The 14466-nt window shown below is 41.3% G+C and overlaps 1 protein-coding gene across 4 annotated transcripts in view; it reads right to left on the bottom strand.

Moving 5' to 3' along the window:
* LOC134565159 (methylcytosine dioxygenase TET2-like) overlaps positions 1–14466 on the bottom strand; it is a 91836-nt gene that overhangs the window by 17662 nt on the left and 59708 nt on the right. For 3 of the 4 annotated variants that reach the window (XM_063424616.1, XM_063424617.1, XM_063424619.1), the window contains exons 2-3: positions 7285–10660; positions 877–967 (exon numbers count right to left, since the gene is read on the bottom strand). In XM_063424616.1, coding sequence (XP_063280686.1) covers positions 877–967; positions 7285–10660 — 3467 coding nt within the window. The remainder of the gene's footprint in view (positions 1–876; positions 968–7284; positions 10661–14466) is intronic. The other variant, XM_063424618.1, reaches the window with a different exon arrangement.

The following is a 14466-nucleotide window of genomic DNA, read 5'->3' as shown; positions in this document are numbered from 1 at the left end:
CTGGAGTTCAGATTTTTAAGGTACTAATAAATCAAATTCCCATTTGTCTCTGACTTAACTGAAGAGGTTTTTGTTTGCTTCTTTGTTCGGGGGGAACTGAATTCCCAGGTACCTCTAAAAATCTGGTCATTATTTGCTACAAGTAATGCAGAATTCAAAGTGCAGAAGTCACTTTTGTGACAGCTTTTAATTTGTATATCTTAGGCTGGTGAGGTTTGTGCCTACACATATTTTTAAACAGCACATATGTATCTCTTCTGTGCCTTTAAAAATTCCTGGTTTGGTTGGTGTTGATGTAATAAATACACAACACGATAACAGGGATTGTCCATAATAAAGATAAGACTGGGTTTGTGCAATACTCCAAGGCAGGAGAATGTTTTCTCACAGCACTACTTATCGGTTCTTGGGCTGAAATCCCATCCAGCAATTCTGTGGCACTCTTCTGGATGTGAATGAATGAGATTTAGACATTTAGTAATTTGGTGAGGGGAAACTAATGTTGAAATCTGGTATTCTGCTCTTCATCCTCCTCTGCTGGCATTCTCCTAGCCAGCGGGAACACCATGCCTGCCTTTGCAGCCACTGCCAGCCACCTTGCTTGGCAGGCTGGTGAGAACTCGTTCTGGCTTGGGTTTGCTGGCGTCTGTCTCCCAGGGCACAGCCTGTGCCAGCCAGCAGACTATTAGCGCTGTCAAATATTGTGACTCTCTGGTGAATAGCAGGGTGCGTAATGTTGGCAACACTGGAGTAGCTAAACCTACAAGTAATTACTTGTTTTGCAGTTATTTATTTCTTTATGTGTAAAAACTGGAAAAATTCTGACATCCACAAAAGGATAAATGTTAATCTGCTCTGTGCCTTTGCACTAATTACCTTTCTTCCATGATTTCTCTAATAGCTGCCACATTAGGACCGGCTCCTAGATGAGTATAGAAGGGGCCTTCATCTTTTTCAATAATTTGCTCTGTTTAAAACAAAATAAAGGTTATTACTTTGAAGCTTAATTTTTTCATGTAAAATGTCACACTGCAAAGCTTATCTCTAGCTTGCTAGTAGACTGCTGTATGGGCCTGGGGTCAGTTTTCCAACACTTATGTCTAAGGTATTTGCCCGCACAGTTTGTACACAACATGCAAAGCAATGGCTAATCCTGCAAACAGCTGTGATAGGGACTATGTGCCTTTCCCTAGTACAAATACTTATTCCACATCTCAGGCTCCACACTGACGTTCAAATTGGCATTTTCCTGTTATCAGCAAACAATTGTTTCTCCTTCTCCCACTTCCTTCTCTCCCAGTTTATAGAAAGGAGGATAAATGGCATAACAGTGGTAAATATTGATGTTAGGGAGCTGTACTGTACTTGTTTTTCAGCAGACATGTTACAGTGCAGGAACTTACAGCTTGAAAAACTGTCCACTAAGGTTACACAGAGCATTCCTGCCACCCACGGAAAGACAGTGAAATGAAAAAAAACCATCCAAGTTTTCTGAAAAAAATCATGCACAAGGCCTGGTCAAAACCCTTGGATGGCAAGAATGTGGCCTCAGTTTTCTGTGTGTAGGTAGGACCATATCAGCAGTCACAATACATGCTGTATGTTTGGTTTGATACCAGGAAGCAGGCTCCAGTTGTGTGAAAGAAATGGCCAGGCCCTGCTTGGGTTCAGGAGATGGTGGAGCTGTGCTGGCTGATGTCTAAATGCTGACTTGATGCTTTTTGCCATGCTAACTCCAAGGGCTGGATGGGTGATGCTGCTCTTGAGAGACAGCCTGTGGAAGCACGAGGAAGACATGGTATAAATCTGAACTTGTCAGTGGGGAATGGCTTAATCTTCTTAAGGACAATATTGATAAGAAAGAGCAGTAAACCTATGGATTATGCTGTGGCACTGGGTTCTTCAGAGAGGGTTTCATACTCCTGTATTTCCTAGTGTCTGCAAGGACTGAAGATTTAAAATGTAAATGGAGGATAAGTTCTTAAGTTTGCTTAGTGGTTTCAGTATGAAAAAATAATAGTGAGGATAAGGAAATAACTGCCAGAAAAACTTGTGCTAACTATATGGAAGAAACAATAATAAAAAAAACCCAACTGTGGGAATACACAAGACAGAGAGTCAAACAGACTTGATTAGCATAGCTGGTTTGATGGCCAAGATGCCATGGCAGGAACAAACAGAGCTTTGAAGATTACAGAAGATGGGATTAAACCTGCTTACGGGAAGAGAGAAGATTCAATCAACTTCTGCAAGCAAAGAATTGTTGTAAAATGCATGAGTTTTCTGTGTGATTTTTAACCTGAGTATTAGTAGAAATCATTAACCTGTTTGAAATAGTATATAAGCTTTTGGGAAACCTTAGTAAAATGGAATTCGGATCATCGAATCAGTCTTCCCATTTCTCAATCAATCGCCAATAACTGGTGCCCCGTGTGAGGAGAGAAGAACCAGCTACCCAATGGCAATTGGCGACGCCCCTGGAACTGATTGTGACTGTGAGAGAACCGTGTTTGGGCCCACAATCGCCTGTAGGCTGCGACGTGACAGGTGAGCCAGGGGAACTCAAGGTATGGGACAGGACGTGTCCGACGAGAGAGATGTTAATGAAACCATGCTACGCTTGCTGAGCAAGCATGGATCCCCCATCCTTAAGCAGGACCTTAAGTCGCTCCTACGATGGGTGTCATGCATGTTCCCCGATACCACCCCTTCCTCTATTTTTACTCTCCACTACTGGGACAAGGTAGGCATACAGCTCTACGATCTGGCTATGCTGCCTGGCCACGAGCCAGAGCTACGCTTGCTTCCTGCATGGACGTGATTAAAAAACAGGGGGGGAGCGAGGCAGCCTGTGAGGCTACCACAGAGACGGCCCCGGCGGCCGTGCCAGACCGAAACTTGCCCAGGTCCCGCTCCCAGTTCCCAATGAACAGCAAGGATAGAGCCCAGCCGCCACCTACAGCCCTACCGGTATCCCACCAGCGACCCCAGAGCCACCAAATGCTAATCACTTATGGGGACTCTGACTCTAGCAGTGACGAGAGCCTTTCGAACCCAGCCCCAAAAGAGATCCAGACTTATTCCCTTCAAATATGCATAACAATTGGTTACAGATAAAAAAGAAAGCCTTTAAAGACAGAGACTTTGCCTTTATTTTGCTAATCAATGCCTCTTCAAGTTTCACCAAAACAGCCAACTTTTACAGAAAAGCATCTCACAGCACGGAACAGCAACGAGTGCAGAGACAAATCCTACAGCGGATGCAGCAGCTGACACAGTAACCAGGAGCAACCTTCAGCTTCCAGCCGGCCCAGCCCCCATCCACCAGACCGTCTCCAACCTATGTGCAGCCACCCCAAGAAGTGCAGTAAGGTTATGTAATTGTTCAGTTTTTGTCTCCCTACAAGAAATCTATAGACTCTTAGTACCCAGTTACCATGCCTTGCGTATAGGTAGATCATCTACCTCGGTAACACAACTGCTTGTTTTACCAGCAATCATCGACTCTGACACAGCTGGAGGGATAGAGATCATGGCTTGGACCCCCCAGCCGCCCTGTGTAGTACCGGCCGGGGGCAATATTGCCCAACTCGTACCTTTCCCAGCAGTACCCTTATATACACCCCCATAGCTAAACAGAGGGAAAGCAAGTTTGGTTCAACAGGGGGCCCACAAATTTTCTGAACACAAGGTATTACATCTCAGCGTCCCACATGCTAATGCAAAGTGACTCTAAAAAGCGAACACTTAATTTTAACCGGACTCATTGATACTATTAGCCCTATCTCACAAAACCAATGGCCTAATGATTGGCCATTAATGCCTGTCCCCCAGGTCCTTTAAGGGGTGGGTAGAAACAGTCAAAGCTATCAAAGCCAACACTTAGTACAAATTACAGGGTCTGAGGGGACAGTAGCTACTGTCAAGCCTTTTGTGCTGTCTGCGCCACTAGTTTTGTGGGAGAAAGATGTTCTATCTCAGTAGAGAATTTTTATGCAGTCAGATTTTGTATAAAAGTCATTGAAGCGCGCGACTTTAAAACTAACCTAGAAAACAAACAAAAAAACCCAGTTTAGTAAATTAATGTGTCTTAAGTTCTTAACAGGAAAGGGGGAGCCGAGGATGGCACCCCTGCTGAAAAGACTGCAGAAAGCTCTTTTATGTTTTCAATTTTTTAAATTGTTCTTGATGAACCCTAAACAAATGGTTTCAGCCTTTGAGTGAGAACATAATGCAGGACTGCTTCTCTCCTTCTCTTGTTTAGTTTGTCATCAAACCTAAGTTGAATGCAAATGTGTTATATGTGACATACTGTAGTACTGTGCATCTCATAAAAGACGAGATATTTGCTGTCAATGTGATCCATCAAGACGCATCAAAAATAATGCACAAATTCAATGATTAATGTGTGTATATTAATTTGATCCACCTGAAGAATTAGAGCACAGTGGCTTACTGCCACTGAGAATAAGGGTATATGATGATTTCCTGACTATCATGATATTTACTGAGAATTGTTTCTAGTGCTCAGACGTAGCCTGTTAAACTTACATGCTTTTGACAAAGATTGTGATAACCAGTTTGATTTTTAGTTCAAAGGAGATCCCCATAGAAATATCTAGACTGGTGCATAAGAATGCATTCTATTTCAGCACAACCTTTGCAAATTTTAACTGAAATCAAAACTTTAGATGATGTACAAAAATTTTTTAGGGGCAAGCTCCCTATTAGAAATCCCAAATGCAGACCTAAGTCCTTTGTTTGAACTGCTAAAGAGAGATTCAAACCTTTTATCACCTAAACGACTTAATTTACAAGTTCAACATTCACTGCAGAACTTGGTAAACCAGCAAGCTGCACGCTAGGCACCTAAACTGCCTTTCCTTTTAATAATTTTGCATCTAGCAAAACAGCCCCACACTTTGATATTTCTATGAGACTCCAAAGCACCAGACCCTGTGCTTACCATTGATTTTTTTACCTCACCAAGTGACGAAAACCATCAGTACCCAACATGAAATGATAGCCCAACTAATTGTTAAAGCCTGACAGAGACTAACTTCTCTTGCAAGAGTGAAATTTTCCATTGTTTTGCTACTTCTTATCATCCTTTATTTGAATTAAATATTTCAACAATCTGAAGCTATTCAAATAGCCTTTGCTGAATTCAGCAGACAAATCTCAATACATCATCCAAAACATAAGCTTTTAACACCTTTATTTCAATTAATAAAAAAGTAAGAGAAGTGAGGTTCCACTTCAAGCCTTAACAGTATTCACGGATGGTTCTAGTCACTCTCATAAATCAGTAACAGTATAAAGAGACTCTTTTTCTAGTGCCTAAAGATCAGATGTATCCACATTTGGGAGATCCTCTCAAATTACTGAACTTGCTACTGTGGTCAGAGCTTTTCAAAATTTTTCTGTACCTTTTAATCTAGTAACAAATTCAGTTTATGTTGCAAGAATCGTGAGGAAAGCTGAAGCCTCAGCCCTGAGAGTGTAAAAAAACCCCCTGCAAACAGATGATAGATTTGAATAGTTGATAAAACTCCTGAAAGCTAGAGAATCCATAAATAGATTAGAAATTTAGTTAAAATAAGCTTATATGTATTAGGCATTATATTATGTATTGTTATAATTATTCCTTATATTTTACAGTGTTTTTAAACTAAAGGTAGAATCTAAATCTTAGCAAGATAACCTGTTTAGTGGCTGGGGTTTGACACCTTGGCCAAAAGATTTTCTTAGGATAAGAATGCATGTAATGATTTTAATAATAATTGTATTAGTTATGATACCTTGCTTGCTTCAATGTGTACAGAGATTAATTAATAAAGCCATCAAAGGGGTGTCCTTGGTTGATACATCAGGAGGAGTTGTGAGAATACACAAGACAGAGAGTCAAACAGACTTGATTAGCATAGCTAGTTTGATAACCAAGATGCCATGGCAGGAACAAACAGAACTGTTAAAATTACAGGAGATGGGATTACACCTGCTTACGGGAAGAGAGAAGATTCATTCAACTTCTGCAAGCAAAGAATTGTTGTAAAATGTATGAGTTTTCTGTGTGATTTTTAACCTGATTATTGTAGTAGAAATCATTAACCTGTCTGAAATAGTATATAAGCTTTTGGGAAACCTGAGTAAAATCGAATTCTGATCACCGAATCAGTCTTCCCATTTCTCAATCAATCACCAATACCCAACAAATGACAACTGTGTTTTCAAAAAAACCTACATTTTGAAGGTTGTTTCTTATAAAACAAGGAACAGCAAGGAACTGGCTTCCAGAGTTCTTCCTGGGAGCTCTAGAAATACACTACTTCCTGGTTTTGTTCCCACATATCTCTGAGACATAGCCCCAACATTCAAAAAGGCAAAAAGGTCCATTTTGCATTTTGGAGGAGCATTGATTCAACTTTCTTCTTTTATAGTTGATACAAAATCCTAGTAACTGAAACGGTAACAAGGATTTTCATTTTCTTCTCATTTTTCATGCTGAACCTTTTGTCTCAGCCTGAACAGTTTATCTAGTAGAGTCTAACAGTGCCTGTTACACTTGACTACATGCAGTTCCAGTACTGTATGAAAGCTTGGCCTAGGGGACCATGCCTGTCCTTCTGCTCTACGTTTCCAGCTCTTGGAGACAGGATTTGCCATCGAGCAACAAGAGTCCCCCCCACTGCTTTTTTGGTGCTGCTTGTGTAGCTTCTCTATGAAACTGTGGACCTCTTTAGCCTTACAGGAGATAAATGCCTGAAAAGGAGAATAAGCTCTTGCAACAAGTGAGGAATAATCTGAAATCTGTTTTCGCTTAGGCTTTGCTAAGAGAAACTTCAACAGTTTCACTGTTAAAACAAAAAAATGGCCATAAGGCTCTAAAGTTTTGGACTGGGATGGTTGACTTCTTTTTTTTAAACTGTATTTAACCTTGACAAATAAATTAGGTCATAAAGTTATGACCTACTTTTTATCAGTATGTTGTTGTTACATGTCTGCTGCTCAAGGAGAATTGATGTGAGGCCATAAGGATTCTGACTGAAAAATCAAATAGGTAATTGCTTTATGAAATAATGAGAAAGGGCCCATATGTAGGGTTGGTAAGTGGAGTAGGCATAAGTGTGTAAAATCCCAGTTTTATAAGTCTTCACTAATTCCTGTTCTTAAAAACCCCAAAAAATCTTCCAACAAAAACATCCAACTAACCTTGTGATCCCAACTTGAAGGCTCATTTCCTTCCTGTGAACTATTATGTTTTTAGTACATCTCAGCACTTACCAACACAGCTGCAAGATGGGAAATCATACTGGGTTTTGGCAGGTGTGTCCAATAAATTTTTTACAGGAGTATCCAATAACTTGGAAGGTGAGTCTAAAAAATTATTGAGAACAGTTCCAGCTGTTCTTTTGGTCAGGGTTTTCTCAGAAGACAAGTTTCCTTGCTGATCTAGGATTGGGGTTTGAATGTCAAAATCTGCAGCACTGGTATTTTGTGATAGGATGGTAATAGGGCCTGATGTTTCAACCTTCACATGTTTGGGTGATTTGAGAGTAAAAGTCTTATGATCAAACAGTGATTTGACCTGTATCTGTTTTAGCTGCTGCTCCATTGTCTCAATGATGCTCTTTTGTTGCATGTTCTCACAGCCAAAGTGCTGATTCTCCTGTTTAATTGGTTTTTTCCACATTTTGTTTTTCAGCTGTCCAGCTGATGGGCGCATGCAGACATCAGACTTTGTGCCAGCCTCGATTTTTATAGGCTTGCGTGCTGCACCAGGACCAGTCTCAGTTTTGGGTTGCTGGTATGCTTGTTGCTCCTGTTTTTGCAAAAGATGCCACCGCAGAGCAGCATGCTTTTGAAAATCCTTAGAGGTCTGGGACTGCAAATGACAGCCTCTCTGGTCTTGGGCGTGGGGGGCAGTTTGGCTGCGTTGTAAGTACTGCTGAGGGATCTGTGGAATTTGTTTGCTCGGGAGGTCTTGATTCAGACTAGCACCATAGCCCTGTGAGGACTGGAGAGGTGGCAAATGTAGAACTGAGGTTTGTTGTGTCTGTTGCTCTTGTTCTTGAAAACAATGATTCACATCTTGCTTTGCGGTCAAGTTATTTGAAAAATACTGCATATGTTGCAAGTCCTGCATTTTGTTGGCTCCAAAGCATTCCATATTTGTGGCATTCCCTTTCTTCTTGGAAATCAGGTGCCTGTTGTTTGGGCAAGGGTGCTGGAGACTGGCATTTGCCTTCTGAGTGTAAAGGGGAGCTTTGTTGTTCATGGTCTGTACCTGCTCTAGGACTAGCTGAGGTTTAGGCAGTGGGAATGCAGCTGATTTAGCATACTTACTCCCAGTTTGGAAACATTTATCTATTTTAAGTTGATTGATGGACTTCCTGTCTAGAGGCTGCCCAGCATTGCTTTGGGGGTGGGATACAGCTTGGGGCAGGTCTTTAGTTTTCATTTTTGGAGCCTGCTGCTGGTTTGGGGTTAGCTGTGGACTGCATGGCAGTTGCACTGGATGTGCCTGTTTTTGCAGCATCTGTTGCAAGATATGTGAATGCAAGAATTGCCCGTTTTCCCCTGGCTGGGGCTTCAAGTGCTGCTGTTTCAAGGGGGCCCCTAAAGACTGTTCTGCTTGTAGTTCTGATCTTGGCTGGAAATGGAGCTGCTGTGGAGGGTGTTGCTGCACTTGGGACTTGAGAAGGGAATCCACCTTTGTGAGCTGTGGCTGTGGTGAGTGTTTCTGGAATGGCAGCTGCTGGTCAGCTGGGGGATGCAGCTGCAGCTGGGAGCTCTCGTTTTTGTATAGTGGAGGAAATTGTTCCTGTTGCATTATCTTCTGGCTCTGGGCCTGTCCTGAAGGCCTTTTTAATGAATCAGGACATCCAGCATACTGTTTTGTATAGACTGTTTGGGCTGTGCTTGCCTGGTACTGAAGAATTGACCACAATAATGCTTCACTGGGCTTCTGGGGAGGCTCTCCCTGGTGGAACTGGGTGGAAACCAGTTCTATCCAGGCTGGTTTTGAATAACGTTGAGCCTGTTGCACAGGCTCTTTCACTTGGTCCTTTACTTTGTCAGGAGGAGTCTGAGGTTCTCTCTGTCCTGGGAAATGCTGATAGTGTTGTTGCAACTCACCCTCGCTTCTGTGTGCATGCAGGTTTTGGAGGGGAGATTCTGATGCCAGCGCCACTTCTTCAGGGCACTGCGGAATCGAGGCGGCCACAGCAGCTTGTGGGTTGCTTTCACTGACATCTTGTTGTGACGTTTGTGCCTGTTGCAGAAGGCTCTGTTGAGGGTGAAGTTGTTGGCTGAGGCTGGGACTTTCTGACATTGGTCCCTCCTGTCGCCCTTCATTTTTTATCTCCCCAGAAAGAGTTTCATCACATCTGTTGTCATAAGAATGGTGTCTTTCTTGCACCGCGGCAGACAGTGCACTGTTCATTTCTGGAGCAGGAGGGGTGAAGGAATCTTTGTGAAACATTGAGTTCTGTGTAAAGAAAGCACCATTATTTTCTGCTTGCTCAGAGTACCTTTCCAGAGCAGTGCTCTGAGCTTGCAGGTTAATGCTGGAACTTAGAGAGAGGTCTTGGTTGGGAGCCTGCCCTATGCTTCCATGAATATTACTGTTTCCTACAGGTAACTGGTGAGGATCATAGCCTGGAATCTGTTGCTGTAGCTGTAGATCTGGTTTCTGAAGTGAACAGCTACCTGGCAATACAGGTGTTTTACTGGAATCTTTTGTGTTGTAGACCTCAGTAACCACTACAGCTGGCACTTGAGGCAGCTCAGAGTTTGAGGTCTGTGGGGAAGTGATCTGCCCTGAGGTATGGGATGAATGCGTTGTCTCATAAGACAACTCATTGGTAGCCTGACTGGTAATGGCATTGATATGAGATGTGTTCTTCTGCATTGCTATAGAAACATGTTCTGGATAATGAGACAGTGTTTTCTCCAGTTCACCATGCATGCTTTCCATGGAAGAGGCAGAAACTGTAGCACCATTAGGCATTGGCACTGTCTTGTTCTTAAGTAGTAAGACAATGTCCCTGTTATGGCAATGAATATTTTCCCGCTCCTGCTCATCCTGAATCAGAAGATCACGAGGGTTTTCTGAACCAACACTGTTGTATCTTGTAGATGGTATCAAATCTGAAGCTTTGTTTTCTTGTCTTGTAAAACTCGCAGATTTCTCACTGTAACAATTGGAGACACTTGGTTTTTCACTATTGTCCTCTGGCTCAGCTTTTTCTCCATTTACCTCTTTGTCTTGTTTCACTTTCTTGCTCTCATGAAGTCCATACAGAGAGGGCTCGCTAAAAGTGCGTTTGATCCCACCATTTTGCATATCTTTGGAGTATACTTTCTTTTCTTGTAAAAGGTTGGGGCTAACATGATTGTTTGGACTTCCCTTTGTGTGGGGCACTCCAAAGTTGCTTTTATTGAATAGTGGCTTGTGGTCTCCATTTACTTCCACTTCACGCCTCTCTGTTGCTGGACTCCCGTTCTGTAGCTTCACTGCAAAAGGCTCTGTCTGGAAAACGTGAGAAGATTGTGGTATTAGAAATGGACTCGATCTATTGCCATCAACATGGTTGGTTCTGCCCTGTTCCATCTGGCCTGCTCCGGGGCCATCCACAAGGCTACCCTCTGAACGTATCTGAAAGAGAAACGAAATAGGAGAAAATCTAAGTCAGTTTTAGTTTCCATTGAAGGACAGCCAGTTCCTGACAATTCCTGCAATGCTCAAGCACCCCTCGCCCTGACCAGCTCCCACACACAGCGTGAGCCTGCAAGCACACCCAAGGGGTGTTTCACTATCCTAGTGCATCTTGCACCCTCAGGTCTCCCTTTTCCTTAAAGGTTTGTTCTTCAAGATGAAAAGAGTGAAAATACAGTGACTTCCTTTACCCCATTTAACACACAGGAAGATATTTTACCAGAATAAATCTCTCGTAGTGGTGCAAAAAATATTCTCTGCTTTTGAATGATTTGCGTAGACTCCTCTGTCATCACATTTTGCCCTTGGTAAGGCAGGAAGTCATGTTGAAACCATGGTTCCCAGACTTGGTGCTAATCCTGTAATTTGGTTAAGTGTGCCAAACCTCTTTTGTCTGACTTGGAGTATTGCCACCAAGTTTCCAATTGTAGGGAAAACCCTTTTTTTCTGTCCTCAGCTGTCTGACAGGGTCTTTTAAAACTGGCATTCCTAAAGACCACGCAAGTGGCACAATACACAAGACAAAGCCATGCTTCACTGCTGTCCACAGGAACTCTTACAGTTCGTCAATAGATCGGTAACGTTGACAGAAATAGTGATTTTTGAAAGGTTTGATGGAAACGCGTTTTTTCAGGTATCAACATCCTTTCAAATTTACATATAGACATCAAGCATTGCTTAAACTGTGCTTTGGGTTTTGAATTGAGCTCTGTAGCTGTGGAGCTAGGATTTTTTTCTTCTTTTTTGGGATGGGAAATCCCATTTTCTTATATACTCTTTATTTACAAAGTGAAGTTTTTAGCTGGATAAATGTACTGACAATGTGCAGTGAGCAAATTCCATACAATCACAAGCTAATCCTGTTCACATGCATCTTCTCAGAATTCACAGACTCAGTTAACATAGATAAAGCCCTTGCTTGACTCTGTTTGTAATTTATGCTTTGTTGTTTTATGGTTCTCAACCAGTCACAAATGACAGAAGGCAGACTGACAGTGGGTCTTACAGATTTGAAGTCGCACAGAGAAAATTTGGACATATGCAAATTTGTTCTGATGCTTTTATTTTTGGTTTGCATAAAGGAGAATCTGAAGGGTTCTCCATTATCAGGTCAGCTCTGCTTGTACTGCAGAGTCAGAAGAAGCACTACATGTGGCTGGTATTGCTACTACATAGGAAGAACTATTATACTGAAAAAATTCTCCCATCATGGTTGATCTACTTTATGTATTTATCCTACATTAATATTTTTATGTAATTAAAATATAATTTAAAATGTTATTTAAATGTAATTTATATAGTTTTCAGTGCAGTATTGCCTTATGCAGTTTAGTAATATGATTCTAAAATGCTTTTATAAGTAATACTAATTCATTAAATATATTGCATCCAGCAGAATTCTCTCTGCTTGCAGCTCTGATTTCAGTAGCAGGACAATTCAAATGCACATTTTGACCAGCAAGCCCCTATATGATAACTTGTATTCATTTCCTCCAAATGCCAAATTTGTTTTTTGATTTATTTTTGACCTCCAGAAGTTTGGCAGGTTTTTTTCTTCCTTTACTCAATTTATGTTTTATTATTTCAGAAGTAGAGAAGTTCTTGCTGCAAATAACAGTACTTTAAAAAAGAATTTTTGCAGGGAAAGCTAAGAACATTGAGATGGAAAAATGTTTATCAGCCTTGCCTGGGGTTTTTTTTGACATGGTAGTAGGTAAGCTTATTCCCTTCTAGAGGTCTTTCCCACCCTAGCTTTATAGTACCACAAGACATGAGCAGCTTTCCCAGGGAGACGATGTTCCATGCTTAGCAGAAAGCTCTGTGAAAAGGATTCCTCTGATGTGTCATACTAGGCCAGGCAGCAGAGCGATGCTCCCAGAGTGTCTCACAAATAAAATGCCAGACTAATTTGGAAGTCATTCTTTGCCTTCACACCTTTCATTCCTAAAAACTACAGGTGAACCACAGACATGAGTGTGTAGGCTGCTGCATTTCGCAAGTATGAAATGAAATGAAATGAAATGAAATGAAATGAAATGAAATGAAATGAAACGAAATGAAATAAAGGGCACGATAGTAATTAACACTGTGCTGTCTAGCTGCTTCTAAAAAAAGTTTTAGTCTGTTCAACTAAGCTGTGAGAAACTTTGTCTGGCCCTCAAAGTCTGCCTTGCGGCTTTTTTCTGGTGTACCCTGTGGGTTGCAACCAAATTCCTTCTGAGAATTCCCAGGCAATCTTTCTTCTCAACTCCTTACTATCTATCAGATAAACCACCATTTTCTTTAGAAGTGAGAGCTCCCTGATTTCTCTAAACTTAGCTTGCAAACCCCTCAGAGGAGCATATCTGTGGTCAGAAAAGGGTCTTAGGTTCATGCTGTCCTCAAACCCCACAAGGTTATCTTGAGATGAATTATTGTTCATGGCATTCTCAAAGATCTCATGGTATGTTCCCCCAAATTCTGACCACTTTCAGCATAAAAGGCACTGGTGTTAGACATTGCAGAGAACACAGGAATAATTTGGTTCTTCAAAATACAAAGTTAATTCATGCATTAAGAGTGCCAGATTTTCATTCTTTGAAATGCATCTAAGATGGGATGACTTTTCATTATACTTCTTTTTCTCTGTCTACACTCAAGTTATTCCCTATCCTCAAGTCACACCTGAGTAAAAATCTTCCTCAAGCAACTGCAAATCACAGTAAATATAAAGTAATGTAATTTGTAATGTCGAACTAGCAAAAATAAATGACCACAATATCTTTATTACTGGTTTTAAATGGGAGACTATGAAGTAGTACTCCTGTCGCTGTTTGCCTCACTCAAATAACATGCTGAGTCAGGAATTTTGGGAGAGCAGAAAAGCAGCAGAGGAGAATTCTCGCTTTGTTTATTACTTCCTATTATATACTTTTAGCAAGGTGACCATGGATTGGAGAGTGGTATTCCCACCTCTCAACCACATTGGTTAAAGGGACTGTCACACAATCATTATTCCCCTTGGAGAAGAATGTGAAAACAATAATAATGTTTATAAAATATAACTGCTGTTTACATGAAAGAGTGTGAGAAAGTACAAACCTTCTACTTTAATATGAATGCTCAGCAAACTAGGAAAATCCCATGGTGACATACTCCTACTTGCTTGCACCTTAAAATATCTTTGTGGTTGTCCTTACAATCATTGTGGGGTGAACTCTCTACCTCTCAAAGTAAATCTACCTTCCCCCAAGTGCAGGAGTTAGTCTTTATAGTCTTTGCCATAGCTGTGTTTTATCCAGACCATTTAGAAGCTCCACATATTTTTCTTCAGCTATAATTCATTAGAAATTCAAGTCACATCATCAGCATCTGTGAAACAATTACTGCATCTAGGACTGACTCTGCAGTCTAATCCATCACAATTATGACTGGCCTCTTTGAAGGTGCCACGATGTGTGACGTAAATATAGCACATTATTGTGCAAATGGATCAGTATCTCATCCCATCAATATGCATTCAAGTTATAATTCAGACTACTACTCTGACTTTTTCAGATGCAATTGATGTATGTACATTTATTTCTTGCCGCACACAGGGCACAAACTGGAAACTAGGCACTGAATGAGAGCCTGAGAATTTTTTGTTGTTTGTTTTATGGACAGGTTTGGCACATTCCTACCACCTCTTACCAATATACTGTGGAAGGTGTTGTTACAAGCACAACAGACATTTCTGCAGCAACAGAAGTTGTCATTTTCTTTCA

This window comes from Prinia subflava (assembly GCF_021018805.1).
Source record: "Prinia subflava isolate CZ2003 ecotype Zambia chromosome W unlocalized genomic scaffold, Cam_Psub_1.2 scaffold_37_NEW, whole genome shotgun sequence".
In the NCBI taxonomy this organism is placed as follows: Eukaryota; Metazoa; Chordata; class Aves; order Passeriformes; family Cisticolidae; genus Prinia; species Prinia subflava.
Note: the sequence above shows the minus strand (reverse complement) of the source record. Positions and strands in the feature narration are given on the sequence as shown.